Source organism: Gadus chalcogrammus, chromosome 2 (assembly GCF_026213295.1).
Source record: "Gadus chalcogrammus isolate NIFS_2021 chromosome 2, NIFS_Gcha_1.0, whole genome shotgun sequence".
Classification (NCBI taxonomy): domain Eukaryota; kingdom Metazoa; phylum Chordata; class Actinopteri; order Gadiformes; family Gadidae; genus Gadus; species Gadus chalcogrammus.
The window spans coordinates 20,170,766-20,192,634 of record NC_079413.1 but is presented as its reverse complement, the minus strand read 5'-3'; the positions used below and the strand labels follow the sequence as shown (position 1 = coordinate 20,192,634).

The window sequence follows — 21,869 nt, the reverse complement described above, 5'->3', positions numbered from 1 at the left end:
CAAAATATGGAACCTTCAATTTATATTGAGGTGGTGGTGAAAGATTTACTACAAGTCAAATTGCGATTGTTACCTTTTACTACCTTTGAAGGGCCTTCATTTTTTATTTGATTTTTTACTACCTTTTAGTACCGTGCGGACACCCTGTGCGTTAGCACCTTCTCAGCTGCAGGCTACCACTAGCTTAGCTTAGATGCTAATAAACATTGAAATCTTTTAATTGCACGACTTGAAACTTGAAAAGTGTGATACACTCCTCTAGTATGCAGAAACATAGCAGGAGCACCAGCTGTCCTATGCAAAGGGGGTGCACTTTATAATTTGCAATCCGTTATTCACAGATGTTGTGCACCGTGTGTGTGTGTGTGTGTGTGTGTGTGTGTGTGTGTGTGTGTGTGTGTGGTGTGTGTGTGTGTGTGTGTGTGTGTGTGTGTGTGTGTGTGTGTGTGTGTGTGTGTGTGTGTGTGTGTGTGTGTGTGTGCGTGTGCGCACACAGAAGTATGACTTGAAAACAGGTTTGCCATGGTGTTGCCCGGCATGTAGGCCTCCCCCTGTAGTAGGCCTCACTCACCCTGTCGTAGGCCTCACTCACCCTGTCGTAGGCCTCACTCACCCTGTCGTAGGCCTCACTCACCCTGTCGTAGGCCTCACTCACCCTGTCGTAGGCCTCACTCACCCTGTCGTAGGCCTCACTCACCCTGTCGTAGGCCTCACTCACCCTGTCGTAGGCCTCACTCACCCTGGGTCTGAGCCTCACTCACATCCTGTCGTAGGCCCATCACTTCAGCCTCCTGTCGTAGGCCTCACTCACCCTGTCGTAGGCCTCACTCAGCCTGTCGTAGGCCTCACTCACCCTGTAGTAGGCCTCACTCACCCTGTCGTAGGCCTCACTCCCCTGTAGTAGGCCTCACTTCACCCTGTCGTAGGCCTCATCACCCTGTAGTAGGCCTCACTCCACCCCTGTCGTAGGCCTCACTCACCCTGTCGTGGCCCTCCACCAGGCCTGTCGTAGGCCTCACTCACCCTGTCGTAGGCCTCACTCACCCTGTAGTAGGCCTCACTCACCCTGTAGTAGGCCAGCTGTAGGCTCAGCTGGATGAAGGCGTCCGGGCTGATGCGGAGCTTCTTGATGCGGCCCTTCCCAAAGTCCCTGAAGGGGAACACGTGGCAGTCCACATCGTCCGCCAGCTGCTGAGCTACCGCCAGAGAGCTGGACACCTGAGCCTGGACCTGAGACAGGGAGAGAGAGAGACATTAAGAGAGAGAGACATTAAGAGAGAGAGAGAGAGGGAGAGAGAGACAGAGACAGAGACATTAAGAGAGAGAGACAGAGAGAGACAGGGACAGGGAGACAGAGACAGAAAGAGAGAGAGACAGACAGAGAGAGAGAGACAGAGAGACAGAGAGAGAGAGAGACAGAGAGAGAGAGAGAGACATTCAGAGAGAGAGACGGAGACGGAGACAGACAGAGACAGAGAGACAGCGATAGAGACAGAGACAGAGAGAGACAAAGAGAGAGGGATACATTAAGGGAGAAGGGAGAGAGAGAGAGAGAGAGAGAGAGAGAGGCAGAGAGCCAGAGACAGAGAGAGAGAAAGACATCAAGAGAAGAGAGACATTAAGAGAGAGAGACGGAGACAGAGAGCTTATTTATTGTCTCTAGTCAATGGCCAGGGGCACCTCTTGAAAACCTTGCACAGGATATTGCCACACACACACACACACACACACACACACACACACACACACACACACACACCCACACACACACACACACAACACACACACACCACACACACACACACACACACACCACACACACACATTCTAAACATGATTGATGGAGTGTGTATGCATTCGTCTGTCTGAAAGCATTCCTTTCTTTGTTGGTTACGATTTCGGGTGTCAGCATGTGGCCGAGTGTAGTCAATAGGCTGTACCTGAGAGGGGGCCTCAGTCGACACATGTCTCAGGTGACCCCATATTATTAAACCTATGGTACTCCGAGCGGGCGGCATCCTGGATCCCCGTTGTGTGACGGTCGGATGTGGTTCAGGGTAGATCCACCCGACTCATGACTCAGTTTTACACTCCCGTCTTGAGTCTGGCTGCAGCCGATATCGTTACCTGAAAACCAACCGTTCACTCCGTTTCCTGTCATTTCCCAAACGGAGCAGGCGATCTCCCGTCATCTAGGAGCGGTTTGGCGGATCATCAAGTTGTGCAATCGTCTCAACCACATAAAAGACTTGTTGGGTCAGGAACAGTTGCAGCATACCGAGCGAGCCTGAACTGTGGTGCTTGGCTGAGGACCAGAAAAGCCGGCCGATAGTGTACAAAACCAAGGCAGATCGTTGTTTATCTTGGACAATCCTCGGGCCGAATCTGGTTTCTGCACAATCCCTCGAGCATTGTTATAGCTTAATTGCTTCATTATATGGCACTCAAACATATCCGCTTTATTAGGAGCGAGACCATAAGCCCTGATAAATAAAACACACACACACGAGTGGCATTTCATGGCACAATGCCAGAGGTTGAAAGTCTTAAAAGATCCCATGGCATGAGAATCTCACTTTATGAGGTGTTCTAACATTAATACGAGTTTCCCTAGCCCGACTATGGTCCCCAAGTAGCTAGAAATGGCGTGGAAGGTGTAAAACAAGTACTAGGTATCCTTCTCTGCCTTTAAAAAAAACTAAGCTCAGACTCGCCCCACTGGCCGTAAGCTGCTCAGGGCCACACCCCCACCCTCCTCCTTGATCCGCCTCTCTCCTCCTCATTTGCATTAAGCTGCTCAGGGCCACACCCCCACCCTCTCATGACCCCCCGCCTCTCTCCTCCTCATTTTGCATTAAAGCTGCTCAGGGCCAACACCCCCACCCTCCTCATGACCCGCCTCCATCCTCCTCATTTGCATTAAAAGCTGCTCAGGGCCACACCCCCACCCTCCTCATGACCCGCCTCTCTCCTCCTCATTTGCATTAAAGCTGCTCAGGGCCACACCCCCACCCTCCTCATGACAAGCCTCCCTCCTCCTCATTTGCATTAAAGCTACAGACACCGAAACGGCGCGGTTGGGGGAAGCTCAATGAGCGACTGGCTCGGAGTGGTTGTTATTCTGCAGCACGGCTGAATTTCGGGAACGTCTTCAAATACTGTGTTAGGGGCCCACTAATATATTATATATATATATTAACGCATCCATAAAGTAGCATGCCATGTGACCCTTAACCCTATGATGCAACCATGAGGCCGCCATGTGTTTTAAAGAGACAGTGCGCATTGTACATACTGCGATGGAAAATCGACATGCTGTTACGTTTTTGTCTATCTATGAACTTAGGTTTTGATACTATTTTGTGTGATGCATATATATTGCCTGCCTTCTACTCTCCTTGTGGGTCATTTAAAATGTGAAACTCCCATCTGAGGCCTCTGATTATTGTAGTGCATGCCTTGATTTCCACGATAGCACTTTGCCCCTATAACTAACTGTGTCCAACAACTGCATCGCGGGGAGCTTCGATTGTAACGATTACCGTCTGGTAAACAAAGGCTTTTGGTTCATTGGGGGACACAACCCCTCCAGAACCAAACCCAAGTGAATAAGAACTAATGACTTTGAACACTCGGTGGACCTGTCTTGGCGTACCTTTAGTGTATGAAGTAAGACCCAGGGCGAACTCCCATCTGAGGCCTCTGATTATTGTAGTGTATGCCTGTTATGTTGTTTGTTGATGCATTTTGTGATGTATCTTTGTTCGTACTTTTATTACAAATATATATGACCACCAACAAGTATTGCGCGCTTTTTGCAACTAAATATCTCGTCTGTCTTAGACGCAATATCTGATAGAGAAATTGCCCCGACAGCACTTGGCCCCTATAACTAACTGTGTCCAGCAAATTCAAAATGATTGGCTGAAATCAAATGAGGCTTTTTTCATCCTCATAATGTGAAACAGAGAGCCCAGATTTCACAACCAGACATGCTCACACACGCATTCGCTGAGCATTCATACGACACAAAGAAAAGCCCCTCACGTCAAGACCAAAGTAAGCCTCCACCACAAGAGTGGCCCAAGGCATTCCCGTGGTAAACCATTCACTCTCGCTTGGCATCCAGCCATCCTTTCACTCAGTCAAGCTTTGAAAAGTGTTGGTTTGGTTGATTTCACCGCAGGAGAGTTGTTAACATTGTCACGTGACATGTGAGCGTCCAACCATGCCATGACGACTGTCCAACTCACCGGCTTTCGTGTGTAAGCCTGTTCCGAAAATTGGCAGTCGGCAAACCGTTGATGCCCACACTGTTCCTAACAAGTGTTTGGCAGCCATCCTGGCGGCTTATGACTTTGAAGACACAAGTACGCACAACACGACCTGGCTGGGTCGTGTTCTCCAAGAGCTACCACCAAAAGAGGATGGATTCTGTGTTCACACTTCACGGTGTGCGCCCGGGCCTTGAGAGGGAGAGGCGCGCAGCGCAGCAGGAGCTGTTTATTGTGAACGGGCCTGGTCAACGGCAGCCTGCTGACTTCTGGCTCTGACTGTGGAATCCTGTTTCGACTCACCAGTTGCGGTGGACCGGCTTAGTGAAGGTAAGGGTTTTAAAAAAAGAGCCTGTGGACCCATATCCGTTTTAAACGTGGTCAATTGCGTCATATGATCATCAACATAGTAATCTTGGCCATTTCATCACCGTTTCTGAAATAAGTCACGCGGTAATGTTTTTACGACCCCCCCCATGCGCATTTGGGTTAGGAGATCGTCTTAACACCAGGATGCAATATCCCTCTCTCTCACACACACACACACGTCTCCCACCTCTGAGGGAATGTCCCACAGCAGCCTCTGTGGGTGCGGGAGCGAGCGGTCCACCTCGCCCTTACAGTGGCCGTCCTCTGTGTAGCCCAGCTGGAAGGCATCCGTGGCCAGGGTGTACTGGAGGGAGAGACGGGCAGGTGAGGCTGGACGCACGCACGCACGCACGCACACACACAGAAACAAGCACGGTAACGCCACACACACACACACACAGAAACAAGCACGGTAACGCCACACACACACACACACAGAAACAAGCACGGTAACGCACACCACACACACACAACAGAAACAAGCACGGTACGCCACACACACACACACACCACACACAGAACAAGCACAGGTAACGCCCACACACACACACACCACACACAACATCACCAACACACACACACACACACCCACACACACAACACACACCACACCAACACCCACACACACCCACAAGTCACACACCACACACACACACACAACACACACACAACACACAACACACAACACGGTTGGTAATATTGCCGTTGATCATTACCTCCCACAGGTGTGCCACGGTGGGGGCGTCGGCCCAGGAGTGCTCTGCGTTGAGGCCGTTCTTGCCGTTTTTGTAGACGATGATGGAGAACGATTTATCGAACCACCTGACGGTCAAGACAAAGAGAAAACCAGGGTGGGGGGGGGGGTGTTATAACATGCAGATTTTCTGCAAATACAATGAGGGGAAAGGAATAACCACCAGTGTTGGGGGTAACGATATTACTTTGTTGGGTAACGAAGTAAAGTAATGCATTACATTTTAAATATCCGTGACGACACTACTTTACTAGACTATTGTAACGCGCTTTCCTGCGTTACCCCAAACAAGTTGTGTTCTGTTGTGGTGTGAGCACACGACTGTCTCTGGGTCTGCAGCGCCTGCTTGCCTCGGCACGTTGCCATGGCGCTCGATTTGAGTGACGTAGCTGCTTGTGCGAAGGAGTGTTCACGGGTTGGAGAACAGAAGCAGGCGACACGGAGAGACCGGCTGGTTGCTGGGTTCATCGTAGAAGACATGCTGCTATTGAATCGCCCAGATTTAGGAAAATACTAGACAAAATACCCGGACTCGCAAGCCAACATCCGACAGAAAAACATTATCCCATTACCTGAACAAGTGTTTTTTACAGAAGTAACTAGTAATAATAAACTAATTACTTTTTTTGAGTAACTACCCCAACACTTGTCACCACCACGTCTCCCTGCCTATCTGCTTCCCGGGACTGACACATGACGCATGGCAGAACCGGTTGGACGTCTTTAGACGCAGCGAGCACATGCCCGTATTCCTAACGACGCCCGGCTACTGTGTTTACTTAATGGGCCGTGGCTAACCAGAGCAGCCATGACAGACGCAGTTGATTGAGGTGGCCAGATTGCTGCTACTTTATTGCAGGAAGACGAGGAGTAAACCATCGTTTATTTTGATAGGAGGATTAGGAGTTAAGTCTACTATAATTCTTCCGCGGAAGTTGGATTATTTTTACTTGTCTGCGGGAGTTTTTGCGAAGAAAAACAACGCTGACATTAATGCGTCCCTCGTGGATTTGCCAAATTTGAACAAATAGAGTTGAGTTGAGGGAGTGGATTTAAATCAAAAGATTCAAAGAAAATGAATGTTTACTTCTCTTTTGACACAAGATGAATCACAAGTTTGCTGGAAATCCCTCCCCCTCTCCCTCCCTCTCTCTCCCCTCTCTCTCCCTCCCCCTCCCTCTCTACCTCCCTCCCCCTCCCTCCCTCCGTCCCTCCCACTCTCTCACCTGTCGTAGCACTTCCCGTGCAGCAGGGACTTGGCGTAGCGGTCCAGGTTGCCGGCGGGGTCGTCCCCCCTCATGCCCTGCTCCTCCTCGTCCAGCGTGACGAAGAAGGCCGCCCGCTCGATGACGTCCAGCGAGCGCCGGTTCACCCCGGCGCCGAAGTGGCGCTTACGCACCTCCGACCAGGGGACTCTGGAGAGAGGGGGGCGAGACGCACACAGGTATATATCTATATATGTGTATGTTATGGAAGAAATGAATGATTATATTCTATGGTAAACCATGATTATTATTAGGCCTACATATCTAATGGTAGAAAGCATCTGAAACGCCTCTGGATTCTGATCCAAGGCTTGGCACGGTGCCAGGGAGTCTAGGGTCAGAGCGTACGTTAGCCCAGGAGCCGGAGGCTACCGGGGCAATGCGTGCTGACCTCAGCCTGGTGTTTAAGATTAGCGTTGTTCAACACGCGCTTAAAGGAATCCATGACTGATGGGCCGTGGGCGGGCGGACACCCCAAACAAGAAGCTGCTTTGTATGTGTGGATAACAAGGACGCCGGGATCTGTTGACCGGCGGTGCTTTGCAAACTGCTCGGCTTTGTTGTTTGTGCCGTTTTCACACCTAACCGTGCTCAAATCCGCCAGTGTGAGTGTGGCCAGTCTGGCCAGTCTGGCCAGGCAACTTGGGAGAGGTGTGCTGCAACGGTACGGGCCGCCACGGTACAGATAGCTAATGAGCCGGCACCGCACACAACGCGGCTACGCAACCTGATCTGATGAGGTAGAGTCCATGCGCGACCCGGACATATAAGCGACAAGCCTTCTTTCCATTAAGGTAAACGTGGCTTCAATCGGTTCAACTGTTGGTTCACGTTGGTCCCATAGAGAAGTCGAGTGTCTGTTAGCCGATGCTATTCAGGCACAGTTGGACCCACAAGAACTCCGATGTATTTGGGAGAATCCGCGACCATATGCAAAGTCTGTGGGCTCCATCTGAGAACGGCTCCAAATAAGCAACAGACTCAGCAAAGTGCGAACTGTGTTCTCTGTGTTATTATTATGGTCCATGCAGCGGACGCTTGGTGATGACGTGATGACTTATGTACAAGAGCCTACCGCGGCCAGGCCACAGTTGCGACGGCCAACGGCCACGGCCAGATGGCCTAGTGTGAGTGCACCCTTAGTTAGTCGAAGTGTTAGAACTCGGTTATTCTCCTCCTAACTGTCTGTCTGTCTGTCTGTACACACACACACACACACGGTCGATGGCAACATTAATAATGAATTTATAAAAAGTGGAGCAAAGACTGCATAATTGCTTTAACCATGGTCAACCTTTTGCCTGCCCCCTAGCGTTCTGTCCTGAACTCTACCTCTTCTTCTCCCTCAGACACAGTGTCCCTCACTGCCCCCTGCTGGTCGGCCATGAACTGTACCTTGTCTTATCAACATGTCCCCGGGTAACCTCGTCCTTTTTTTGCGTACTGGAAAATGTGTGGGAGTTCACATTTGACCCAGATTCAGAAGAGAGAAGGTAAGGGCATCATTCGTGTGCATCCGACCACCACGTCGTGCTGGACCCACCTGTCGCCTGCCGTGAGGGCCCCCAGCTTCTCCTCGCCCGGCTGGGGGGGGGAGGGGTCGTCCAGGATCCTCTGCACCTGGGACTGGATCTCCCTGGGGCTGAGCAGCCGGCCCGCCTGGTACACCCACAGGCGGAAGAACCGGCCCCGGTGGTACACCGCCACAAACTCGCTGTCCTGCCAGTGCTGGAGGACGTCTTTGGGCGTTTGTGCGGAGGAGGAGGGAGTTTTGTCCGTCAGCACTTTTTTTGGCACGTTCTTTGTGGTTGCGTGAAGAGTGTGTGTGTGTAGTGCGTGTGAAGTGTAGGGTGTGTGTGTGTGTAGTGCGTGTGAAGTGTAGGGTGTGTGTGTGTGTGTGTAGTGCGTGTGAAGTGTAGGGGTGTGTGTGTGTAGTGCGTGTGAAGTGTAGGGTGTGTGTGTGTGTAGTGCGTGTGAAGTGTAGGGTGTGTGTGTGTGTAGTGCGTGTGAAGTGTAGGGTGTGTGTGTGTGTAGTGCGTGTGAAGTGTAGGGTGTGTGTGTGTGTGTGTGTGTGTGTGTGTGTGTGTGTGTGTGTGTGTGTGTGTGTGTGTGTGTGTGTGTGTGTGTGTGTGTGTGTGTGTGTGTGTGTGTCCCAATCCCAAAGTCAGCCCTGAGGGTTAAGTGCCCATCCTTTAAACTAAGGATGGGAACGAGTAGTAAATTCCAAACTCGAGTGATCGAATAATACCTCAAGGATCAATCGAGTACTCATTTAATCAAATCTATTTTAGAATCTGCAGCAGGAATAGGCCTGAAGATGAACGGCAATATTACCAACCAAACATGTAATGCTTATTCTCAATCAAAACAGCCAAGAGTTATCAGAGTATTCATTATATATTTGTGCAAATATTCAAACACATTTTCCTTACAAAAATAAATATGTATCTCACAATTGAAATCACGTCGAGCAGAGGCCTGTAACCTTTTAATAATAATAATTGAAAGCTGCAAATAAAACGGCAGCAAATGAACTTAAAAAAAAAACTCAGCGTTGTGATCTTCTCTACACGGTCGGGATTACAGCTGCGTCTTGCAGCGGTGAAAATAGCCGACACACTTGGTTGCTGCGGATCTGCTTTCCCGAACTCACCGTTGTGTTTCAGGAGCATGTGTTGCCGCATAGTAGTACTTGTAGTACTCTGGTAGCTCAATTTCGCTTCGCATGTTTTACATTTCACCTCATGATCTCCTATTTCTGTAAAAAGTATTTCAATACTTGGCTGTGCTTTCCTATCGCTTAACTTTTTGATGTCTGGCGTTGTGCACGGCACGCGCCACCCAGAAATTTGATACATTTCGATTGCTTTGTGCACACGGCACGCGCCACACAGAAAATTAATACGTTTGCTTCAGAAAACTTGTCCGTGTTACTACTGAACTCGAGTAATCGATTCCTCACGCCCATCCGAACTTTGAACTCTGGGTAATTCCTTTAGGTGAAGTCTGCACTGATGCGGACTCGCGTAGAGGGCTCCATAAGTGTGGACTCAAACCCTCATGCCCTTTGGAATTAGACATTGGGACAGCCTTGAAGCCGTAATAATTTCGCCAGAACGCGCAGCAAAGTCTGTGGTTCCGGACTTTGGAATTGGGCCTGGGTGTATAAAGCATGTGGTGTGTGGTTGAAGTGTAGGAAATCTGTGGTGTGTGTGTGCGTGTGTGTGTGTGTGCACCTGTCTCAATCCCAGGTGTGCGGGTGGTGTTGAACATTCGCTCACACTGGGCGGCACACAGCGGGATGACCGTACCGGGAACGCGGCTCTGAGGAGAGAGGGAGGTCAACCACACGCTAATTACGTCCTGCAAATAAAGGGCTAAGAAAAAACACGCATGACAAACACACCTTTTACCTGCCCAACATGGAAGCACGAATAATAATAGTCTGGTCTAAAACTTTTGCCAACTTGGCATTGAGTTATACAGCATTCAGATATATCCTACCGGTTTAAAATTCAGACAATTAAACAGACCATTAATATATCAATACATTATTTGGGGTTTAGAATTTTACTTTTAAAAGGTTACATATCATACCACCAGGTGTGAGTGGGATTAGCCGTTACAAGCCGTTTTGAAAATCTGCCTCTTCTGACATCACAAGTGGGCGTGTCCACCTAGACGTGTGCTGGATAGATCAGCCTACCAGCCTACCCAGTGTAGCAAACGTCGCTAATCCATCCGTCACACATCTAGTTGGACACGCCCACTTGTGATGTCAGAGGAGGCCGGTGTTCAAAACGGCTTGAACCTGAACCAGTGTTGTAGGTGTATCCGAGAGGGTGCTTCTGATCCCTACCGGCTTGAGCTCCTCCCGGTTGACCTTGCGGCGGTAGAGGAGCAGGGCCGTGATGGTGTTCCCCGCCCGGGCCGCCTGGACCGACGTGGGGGTCACGTACAGGAAGTCCTGGGAGCAGCGCAGAGAGACGATCACTTCAAAACCCTCGTCTTATTGTCAGCCGTGTGATCACTGCAGGTTACTGACACTAATTAACATAACAGCAACTGACATTTAATGAACACCGCTTATCACTTTAATCCAAAGCACCAAATAATTAAAAAGGATGCTGACTAAGGGGCAGTGACTACAACACCGGCAAGATATAGACAATTAATTACAAAGATAATACAATCCCATTTCTCATCGAGCAAGAGTGTTGGATTACAAGTAGCAAGTGACATAACATCACGTCACCTGAGCAAGCAGCGAGAAAAGCACAGATTCAGTGTGAACTAGACGCTGAATCACCTTTTGCCAGCTCATATTTACAATGGATTCTATGTTAGGTGGCTGTTGTTGATTCTAGGCGATGTGGACTCTATGGACACAAAGCAGAGCGCACACTGAGCGTCTGTGTGTCTGTGGAGACAGACACACAGTCAGGGGCAGACTCTGTTACCATTAGGGCTGCTCGACTATGGGAAATATCATAATCACGATTATTTTGGTCAATATAGAAATCACGATTATTCAAACGATTATTTTTGAGTTTGAAAAAACATGTATTTTGTCTCTCCCAAAAGAACGTTTGCCTTAAGGAAATACACGAAATCGTCAAAAAGTAATGTTCCAATCTAAAATAATACAAAGATATGTATCCAGCTGTTCTGCCCTTTCTATAAAAGATAAAATTAAAAAAGAAATAATAATAATAATAATCTTTTTTTAAATCGAAAAACTGGATTATGTTAATTTTGTGATCGTTTGACGCTAAAATCGAAATCGCGATCAAAATTGTGATTAATGGCCCAGCCCTAGTTACCACCAGCCCTAGTTACCATGCCGTAGTAGTTGCTGTTGACCATGATGGGGCCGCGACCGCGCAGGTAGATGTACTCCTCCCACCAGTCACTCACCTGAGCAGAAAACAAACGCACCTCAAGCTTAAAAATAAATCTATACATTCAAATAGGCCTAAAATGAAGGCTTGCTGTGTTCATAGCTGTGGATGTTCTTCCCCATGCAGATGAGGACTCAGCCCAGCGGGTTCGGGGGTTCGGGGGGGGGTACCTACGTAGTTGGTGGCCCAGAGAGCCTTCAGCTTGAGGTAGCGCTGCAGCCGGTTCCCGAGGCTCAGCTCAAACTGATTGGCCAGCCCCGTCATCCGCTCGAACCCGGGACCCGTCAGCAACGGGTGCACCGACTCCAGGTACTGACGGAGAGGGAGGAGGGACAAAATGCATGATTTGATCTTCCCAAGAACATTAAATTATTGCAATTATTATGAGCTACTTTTCTACTCATTAAAAAAAAAATGAAAAAGAAGCGCTGTCATATTATTTTGTTCCATTTACTTCAATATTTGCAGATAGGTTTGATCTGACTAGTTGGTGGGTAAGTTTGTGTGAGTGTGTGTGTGCTTACCCTACTGAGCGTGTCCTTGATGGTGGGGACGGGGAGGTGTGGTAGAGAAGTCTGGTAGCTGTAAAGAAGCGGTTTCCTGCCCGACAACAGCCGTAACAATGTCTGCAGGGAGGGGGAAGAAGGAGCGAGCTTCAACGATGGGCATTACATTTTTACACAGATGTTATTTTTTTGGAAACGGTTTGAGTAATGTAGCCACTAGAGGGTGCTAGCGGCCACAAGACAGACAGTTATATAATTTTTGTGATGTCCTTATTTTATAAATATTTTTTATATTATATTATTCGTTTGCGAGTCAGGCAGCTGGCTGACTTAAAGAAGTTAGGACAGCCTCAGCTGCAGAAAATATGAACATATTCTCTACATCTAGAGGGCATAGAAGATATTTCAGTCATGTCAAAGTTCGAGGATCTGATTGGTAATTAGTCGGCGTTGGCGTCGGTGTTGTGAAGCTTACAGTATGCAGCAGAAAAGGCCAATGCACTTTCATACATAGACAGAAATGTCTGCTACTTCTCTTAAAACGCATGCAGGGGAACATCGCCATCTAGTGGACCACTTAAGCGATTGTGTATAGAAGTAATCATTGAATAAAACTAGAGACTTCCCTGCGTTCGAAACGTGTTGGAAACAATTGGGATAATGAAAGTACACAACCCAACCAAATATTAGTATATAGCTGTAGTCGTTTTACGATATTTAAATGCAGAAACGTTGCACATCATACCTTTAAATGGATTTATAATTTATTCTGTTCATATTGTTTATCCAGTTTGCCCTGTTTGTTCTGTTGGTCCTTACTATAGCATTTACTTTTTTTTATCTATTTGCATTTGTATTGTATTATATCCTGTGTCTGCCACGAATGATGTAACACAGAAATTTCCTCTCTGGCGGATTAATAAAGTTTAATCTTTCTTATCATTTAACGGGGATTAATAAAGTTGAATCTTTCTTATCATTTAACGGGGAAAGAGTTGACCATGAACCAGCGACCAAAGGTTCAAACCAAAGCGACCGCTGACGCAGTGATGGGTGCAGGTTTCTCGGTGAACCCTAAGGGGAGCGAGAGGTGTACAGGGCACTGCGATGAGGGGGGGGGGGGGGGGGGGGGGGGGGGTACTGCAGGTCTCACCACCCAGACTTTGGTGGTGGTGGAGGTGCTTCCGTGCTTCTCGAACATCCAGCGGTGGTAGGACAGCAGCAGCTTGAGGCAGAAGCGCAGGGCCAGGATGACCGAGAGCCAGAGCAGCGTGCTGAACACCAGCGCCGACAGCATGGTCTGGCCCTGCGAGCTCAGGGACACGTGCAGACTGCCCCGGGGGACACACAACACCGTTATTACACCCGGCTTTTACTTTGTATTTATTTTTTGAACTTTTGATTTTTATTATCATTTTCTTATCAAGTGCAGTCAGACAAACAAACAATACACAACAAAGTCATTTGATGGTACTGTGCGGTGCCACGGGCAAGCGGATAAAACGGTTAACAGTCCATGAATGTCTCTCATCCTTAACATTATATGTAAAGGTATAATATTACATCTAGTAAATTATACGATAATTAAAATAAAATACATCACCATTATCATCATGACAATAACAACAACCACAACAGCAATAATAATAACAGCAAACGAATAACAACAATAAAGTAAAAACATCTGCATATCAGCCAAATCAAATGAAAATGTAGGGCAATGGATGACCATCTATGAGGAATACGTCTGTTTTCAGTTGTAATAATTCTGTTGTACGTTCCATGTTGTAAACGTGTCGGATTCTTTCCCTCCATTGAATGATTGCTGGGGGTTGTGGTTTCAGCCAGGGGGCTGTGATTACCTTATTCGCTATTAAGAGAAGGACTCTCAGCAAGTATGTTTGGTTGTTCTCTTCAAGTTCAGCTGGGAGTACCCCTAGTATAAAGTGTGAAGATTCAAGAGGTATATCTATAAAGAGACTTTTTTTTTTTATTTCCTTCTGTACATTGTGCCAGTATTCCGATATCCTTGGGCAGTGGACCTCTACTTTTTATTTGTTAATTTTCTCTTTTTTATGTAATGAGGCTGTTCTATTACTTTTTTTCAATCGACAAGGTATTTTTTTAATTAAAGGTCCCATGGCATGCTACTTTATGGATGCTTTAATATAGGTATTAGTGGGCCCCAAACACAGTATTTGAAGACGTTCCCGAATATATGATATATCTAAATAATATCATATAATACACAGATATCTATAGATATTATCACGGCCGAAAGCTGTGTGTGTCCAGACGATATAGACTGAACCACGACATGGAGGAGAAAGGGATTGATGACCGCGGTTGTTGACCGCGATTGTTTCCCCCAGTTCCGTCTCAACCATGAACCATGGCTGAGATAGCCCCAACTACAGTCTCGTTGTGGAAACACCAGAGACGTCAAAGAACCAACGTGTTATGCGCCATAACACCAACCGCAGAACGGTTACCCAGATAACAAAGAAGCATACAACACTTGTGTTACAGTGTGTGTAATACACACACACACAAACACACGCGAGGCGCTCGCACAGACGTGTCTCATTGGCGGGCCAAATTCTCTGAGCGGCCAAGGCATAGAAAGGGGAGGTAGCTTGGCCACTTATGACGACCTGTGGGGCCACGTTCCAAATAAGCTCGCCTGAGCTTCCATTTTTTTTCAAAGGCGAGCAGAACAGCTAGTGCTCGTTTTACACCGAACGCAAGTTTTAGCCACTGGGGGACGATAGGCAGGCTAGGGGAACTCATATTAATCTTAGAAAACCTCATAAAAGAGAAATTTTCATGCCATTGGACCTTAAATAAATTGAGAACACGCGGAGTAAGAGATCGAACACTGCCCTCTGGTGGTCCTGAGAAGCACAAGCAGTCTCTGTGGTGGCAGCACCATCTGCTGGGATCATGACGAGCTTACGGGACAGGTTTGCATTTAATTTTTGTCCAGAGGGGTTTGAAAATATCCGGATATATCATAAAGATTGAGGCGTCCCTTTTAACATTAATCTTTAAACTATATTTGTCAAGGTGTTGACACACACACACACACACACACACACACACACACACACACACACACACACACACACACACACACACACACACACACACACACACACACACACACACACACACACACACACACACACACACACACAAAAGTGTTGCCAATGAAAACATTTCATTTGTCTGGGTCAATGTATTAAATGCCATCAGTCGCGATCCTCAGAAAATAGGAATTTGGTGTGATTGCTTTTTCGAGCCCTTGACAAACACTTTGACATAATTGAACACAAAGCCCTCATGCAGGTGTGCTGTTGGAAAGAGAATACCGGTAGTTCCAGTTTGACACTTAAAAGTTATTTATAAGAGTTATGGCAGCCAGGAAGCAACTCAGTATAGATAGGATCATATACCTCAATTAGAAATAGCCAAACCCAAGGTGTTAAAAATGTGCCTGATAGGGAAATTGGAATTGGGGCCTTTTAGGGTCCCGGGAAGAACGGAAGTTGTTAAGGGCTACAAAAAATAAAATGTACTTGACTTGAAATATTGTTTGATTTGTCTTTAGTGGGCGACCAGTACACATTAGAACGCTTTGGGGCTTTCTTTGCAGACTACTAATGGTTCTTTCTTTTCGAAAAATGCTTAGCTTTAATCTGTTTCTCATTCATGCCACGTTGTAATGGAACTTCCTCTGGTAACATGCCCAGCTGCACACTGAACATCTGGCCTGTAAACAATTGTCAAGTCTTCAATGCATATGATGCATAGTCGGCAGGAGTTGGCCCCGAGTTCCCTGTGAACCTGAATCTGGTTCGTCTGCCTATTGAAAGGGTCTGTGCACGCTGTGTGCTTTTGTGACTGCTCCTGACACATTCTTGTCATGTAGTCATCTGCCATGCTCGAACCTAAAGCCAGCCACACCTCGTCTGCCTCCCAGAGCATACACTAGTTTCATTTCTTTCAGAGTTTACTCTGCACATGCTGTTGTAGTTTGCCTGAGCAGAGGGCGTGGGAATCATTCAATATTATTGATGACCGAGTCATATTGATAAATGTAAATTAATAATAATAAGAGGGTATGGCATATTATGTGAAATGACTGTAAAAAAATGTACCAGTGTCATGTCATTTACCATGACATGACACTTCCAAGTGTCATGTCATTTACCATGACATGACACTTCCAAGTGTCATGTCATTTACCATGACATGACACTTCCAAGTGTCATGTCATTTACCATGACATGACACTTCCAAGTGTGTGTGTGTGTGTGTGTGTGTGTGTGTGTGTGTGTGTGTGTGTGTGTGTGTGTGTGTGTGTGTGTGTGTGTGTGTGTGTGTGTGTGTGTGTGTGTGTGTGTGTGTGTTTACCTCAGTGGCAGGTGCTGCTGTATCTTGGCAATCAGGCCCATGCTGGGATCAGAGCGCATGTACATGGTTGCCAGGATCGCTATGACGACGAAGAGCCAGGAAGAAGGGCTCGCAGGATACACTCCCTTGATCACCCTGTTCTGTGGCCCAGGAAGAAGCAGAAAGAAAACACTTTGTAGCCTTCAAGAAACACAATAACCACCTTAGGGCAGCACGTAGCTCTGGTGGGGTGAAGTGAAACACCTTTGTTTGTGAATTATTGATGGATGCAACATGTCTGTACATGTGCGGGATATAATTGGTCTCATTAGGTGTTCAACCAACCCCCCCCCCCCCAACCGCCACATTAAAGCGAGCCCACTATCACTTGCTTTTGAATTCGTAAACAAGGCAAGACTGTTGGGTAAAGATATTGAGCATACATCATAAGAATAAATGAGTGATCATTGCATATGATGCAAAATCAGGCTACAGTTCATCACGCAGCAAAATAGATTTCCAATACATACATACATACATACATACATACATACATACATACATACATACATACATACATACATACATACATACATACATACATACATACATACATACATACATACATACATACATACATACATACATACATACATACATACTACATACATACATACATACATACATACATACATACATACATACATACATACATACATACATACATACATACATACATACATACATACATACATACATACATAGTTTGTTGATGTGAAATAGATCTGACTCAGGAGCACTTAACGATGGGATGCACCATCAATATTTGTATTCGTGCTGAAAAATATTGATTGTACAGTTCCATTGTTGTAGGCCTCGCTCAAAAGTCCCCATGGATGTTGCCATGGCAGCTCAATGTTTGTTTACTTTGATATTAGCCTTTTGACCTGCCTATCAGCAAACATTTGCATTGATATCTTGTTCAAATAGTAGGCTTGTTCTCCGAATGTTGACATCCTAGAGGATACAATGAAGAAGCTATGGCCATGTCTACTCTCCACTGATGCAGAGGAACAGGGAAACACCCTTTTCCCTGTTGTGGGAAATAAACATCAGTCTAGCATTTAGTGTGGGAGAAATGCATGCCGTCTACATTGGCGTCAGGGTTGACGTGCACGGACCGAAGCTGTTGTCCTTCTACAGGTGGATTGTATTTTGGAACTGGGGCTGAATGTTAAATACCTGTGATGATCAGATTCACAGTTGTAATCCAGAGCTGTCAAGAGAAAGGTTGAAACCCTTCCAACTGCTTTGGTCGCTGCTCAATAAATTATTCAAATTAAGCATTTATTTCCAGCAAACTTTTTTTTGCGATGGTAGGCAAATAGGTGGATGTTTATTTAGCTTATAGTCGCTTCAGGGCAGGAAACTCGCATTAGGATGTACACACTCACGCATTGCTTTGCTTCCTCATGAGAAATTATCCTGTCTTGGTGTTGCTTCAACGGGAGTCAAGTTAGTTTGAATTATTTATGTTTGATATATGATGCAGAGTCTACCGTGGAAGTAGCTGGAACCAGAGGATAAGTCGGGCTGATTAAACAAACCACAAAACTCAATTTATATAAGTATAAGAAAATTGCCTTCAACAAGACCTTTGTCTGTCAGCTCCCCTGAAACCAGACTTCAGTAAAACCTGGTTTCAGACACGATACCAAAAGCGAAAGTACCGGTATTTGTTTTTGTGGCTCATCTGGAACCACAAAAGGAAACCATTTTTGAACAACAACAACAACAACCTTGAAATAAGCGTTTACATATTATAGTGCAAACAAAGCCTTATGTCCAAGCACATCAGCCAGTCAATCATTTATAACCTGTCAATATAGACATCATCCTGCATCCAGAAAAAGTCCAACTAACACTGCGTAGACAAATGTCCACTAGACTATCCTTCTACATTATTCTAAAACCACCGGCCTACATGGTCTTACTACCCAGGCACGTTAAGCATCCATCGTCAACGTCAACTGGTGCAAACCAGTTAAAGAAAGATGGACGCCTCCCAGGTCCAGACCACACAGACAAAAGACTCACAGTCTTGGGCCTACAACACGAAGCCTTCCTATCGGAGTAGCCTCATAAATCACTCTATTTGAATATCGCAAAGCAGACACCGGTAACCCCTCAATAAACGTGTGGCCGGCTCTGGTGCGGGGGCCGGGAGCTCGGTGCACGAGTGACCGGGGGGACGCACCTGCATGCGGCTGATCCGTTTCTTCCAGGAGCGGAGCCCAGAGCGGTAGATCTGGTGCAGGGCCTGGTAGGACAGCTGCAGGTCCATGCCCTCGGGGGTGATGGTGAACTGGAAGGCCACCGCCTGGTGGGCCTCTGCCATCTCTGGGAAGGGGGGGGGGGGAGGGAGCAGCACACAGACACAACGCTTGAGGTAAACCAGCTTATAGGGGGAAGGGTGTGTGTGCGTGTGTGCGTGTGTGAGTGTGTGCGTGCGTGCGTTCGCGTGTCTTCATTCCAAAAACATCCATCTCAAGGATTCAAGATTCAATCAATCTTAAATGCAGAGGGATGTGTTCAGATTGTTTCACTACATTTGTTATTGGGATTGTGAAGTCCAGTTATACCTTCTTACATTGTCTTATGGAACAGCAATGCACTCAATGTACAGTACAATTGACCATACCTGGCACTAGCTAACACACACACACACACACATGCAGTGTTGCATGTATCTAGAAGTGATACCAGTATCGTTGATGCTGTTCTAAATAAGACACCCAAACAAAGTTTGCTTTTAACAAACATAATCAAACTCACAACATTGGCTTGACAGGACTGACATGGCAACACTCTCAAAAGCAGCAACTTGGAGCCCCACCCCCGCCGCTTAACAAGTGCAGTATTGTGGAGGGAAAGAGGGAGCATTGTGTTTCTTCACCGTCTCTGCGATGTGCGGAGGCCTGAGCCCGACTCCCTCCATCAGCCGAGGTCATATCTCTAGCTATTGTCACCACGTTCAACAATAGAGTGACCACTCTATTGTCACTCTACTGACGCAGAATAACAATGCAAAACCCATTGCAATAACTTCATCTGGTATTTCCGGATAGAAATAGCAGTCGACTGCTGAGTGTTGACTCCTCTTGGTTTGGCTACGGAACGCATCATGACATTGTCAACAACATGGAGATTTAGGTCGACATAGGATGTGTCAATAGCGTTGAAATAAAATTGTTCTTATAGAAAAAAGTCATATGAAGCAATATTCAACTCCATTATTAGATTGACACTTGTGGGCTACATTGATGAATGAGTAACTTGAATGAAATTCAAGTTACCATCAATAAACATAATTATGCAAACATCCAAGTGGTTAAAAACCTCACTATAATAGCTTTTTCTTTCGTTCCATGTTTAAAACCAGATGACCTACGCCGAACCCACTAACTAACACCTTACCACCAAAGGTATGAAGAAAAAAACAAAACATTTTCAAACGTTTTAAACACGAACTCCTCCTTCCAGTTCAGGCCGAACTGGAAGGACCCGAGCGGTGAGCACAGAGCGCGTGGAGGCGGCACTCGGCGGAAACGAACGGTGAATGGCGCGCCTTTCACTCACACACTCACTCATGCACACTGACACACACACACTCGCGCAAACGTGCGTGGTTGTGTCCAGTCCACCCAAACACACACACACACACACGTGCGCCCAAACATGTGTGTTTGTGCCCATCCCACCCAAACACACATACACGTGCGCCCAAACATGTGTGTTTGTGCGCACACACACACACACACACACACACACACACACACACACACACACACACACACACACACACACACACACACACACACACACACACACACACACACACCTATATACTCCTATACTCCTATAATCATGTTTATGCCAGCAGCGACGTCTGACAGGAACTGGAATTTCCGAATGGCAGTGACAAAGCCCTTGGCTGAATCGTCGTCAGAATCCATAGCTCGCTTTAAGAGCCATACGTCTCGTGTGGGCGGTGTATAGTTGCCGATAGCGACACTAGGGTGACAAACGTAGTAATAAAGTAATTTTATTTATACAGCATAGAACACCTCCCAAGTAAAAGGATGAGGCATTGGACAGTGGCTCAAAGATCAGACTTAAAAGATGTTATAAAACAAACCGCGTTGCTTTGGCTGCTGTTTTACCGGCCTGCATGTTATGAGGCCAAACTGTTCGGAAACATTTTCAAAACATTAAATGTGCAGCCATCCTGCACTGCCCACATTCCCTTGAGCAAGGCACACCCACACGATCACAAACTGCAAAAACTAACAAACAGTAAAGCAAAACAATGCTTTGGGTATATAACATCAGCATCAGTGTGCTCTACGCAGCATCAACCGGCTGAAACACGAATGCCAGTAGACTGTTTTGACACACAACGTAGCCGAAAAGGGCGGATTTCTGGTTAGTTAAAACGAAAATAAAAGTTAATTACCCGGTTATATTTTGTTCACTTCCCGGGGAAAATCCTAAGTCCCGAACCGTTTGTGTTTTCTTTCCACCACGCTCTTTGATCTGACCGCCCACTATCGCTCCTACAGAAGAAGCGACTGGAAGAACACTCGCAGGGACGAAGGGGCGCGGCTCGGCTCGGCTTCACTTTTTTTGGAGGGATGGTTTGTAAAACATCGCTGACGTCACTCGACGAAGCCCCCGCCCACCACTGACACGTGACAAGCCAAGAAAGGAAGTTGTGTAGGGGTACACAACTTCGTTCTTTTTATGTCCATGGTATCGTCCCAGTGGGACAGGACAATGAATTTGATTTAATGTTGCATTATTCTCTGTCAGCTAAGCATTTAAAATAAGTCTCATTAGTTATCTGTACTCCACTGTGTGTTGCTTACAAATCAACATATGGGCTATCAGTCTCTATCTTTAAGCCTACCTATGATTGACAACGGAAAATCTAGCCATGCTATTTATTTTTATATAGGCTAAAAACAATTCTATAATTCGGAAAGTCAATTGACATCCATTTCATCTGCAAATATTTAACCACGTCCACGATTAAAAAAACAACTACTTATTTTGTTTTCTGTTTATTGGTCATTATTTCTCACAGGCAATAATAATAGTGCACTTCACCATTTTCACTTTAGTATTTTTTGTAGACATTTCTTTTCATCATCTAGCACGTCGATGCTGATCTTCTAACCTTCTCAGGTATCCCATGTCATTATTGATGTTTCGAGACAAACTTGTTCTTTTGTGCAGGTTAAGGTGTGTGTAGGGGGGGGGGGGGGGGGGGGGGCGGGGGGTACAGGTGACAGGACGACGGCAGATCGGGAGGGGGGCGGGGTCTCGTGTGGGTTTGAGGGGGC

General features: G+C 46.6%; 1 protein-coding gene across 6 annotated transcripts in view; it reads right to left on the bottom strand.

Moving 5' to 3' along the window:
• LOC130397984 (carnitine O-palmitoyltransferase 1, liver isoform-like) overlaps window positions 1-21,057 on the bottom strand; it is a 50,002-nt gene extending 28,945 nt beyond the window's left edge. For all 6 annotated transcript variants that reach the window (XR_008900584.1, XR_008900572.1, XR_008900578.1 and 3 more), the window contains exons 1-14: window positions 20,981-21,057; window positions 18,722-18,864; window positions 16,486-16,625; window positions 13,223-13,400; window positions 12,088-12,189; window positions 11,738-11,875; window positions 11,502-11,579; window positions 10,522-10,629; window positions 9,899-9,986; window positions 8,206-8,401; window positions 6,624-6,812; window positions 5,360-5,465; window positions 4,831-4,947; window positions 1,066-1,230 (exon numbers count right to left, since the gene is read on the bottom strand). Coding sequence is in view for 1 of the 6 variants with exons in the window: in XM_056604887.1 (XP_056460862.1) it covers window positions 1,066-1,230; window positions 4,831-4,947; window positions 5,360-5,465; window positions 6,624-6,812; window positions 8,206-8,401; window positions 9,899-9,986; window positions 10,522-10,629; window positions 11,502-11,579; window positions 11,738-11,875; window positions 12,088-12,189; window positions 13,223-13,400; window positions 16,486-16,625; window positions 18,722-18,862 (1,746 nt within the window). In the remaining 5 variants the exon portion in view is untranslated. The remainder of the gene's footprint in view (window positions 1-1,065; window positions 1,231-4,830; window positions 4,948-5,359; window positions 5,466-6,623; window positions 6,813-8,205; window positions 8,402-9,898; window positions 9,987-10,521; window positions 10,630-11,501; window positions 11,580-11,737; window positions 11,876-12,087; window positions 12,190-13,222; window positions 13,401-16,485; window positions 16,626-18,721; window positions 18,865-20,980) is intronic.
• Between the last annotated feature and the right edge of the window lie 812 nt (window positions 21,058-21,869).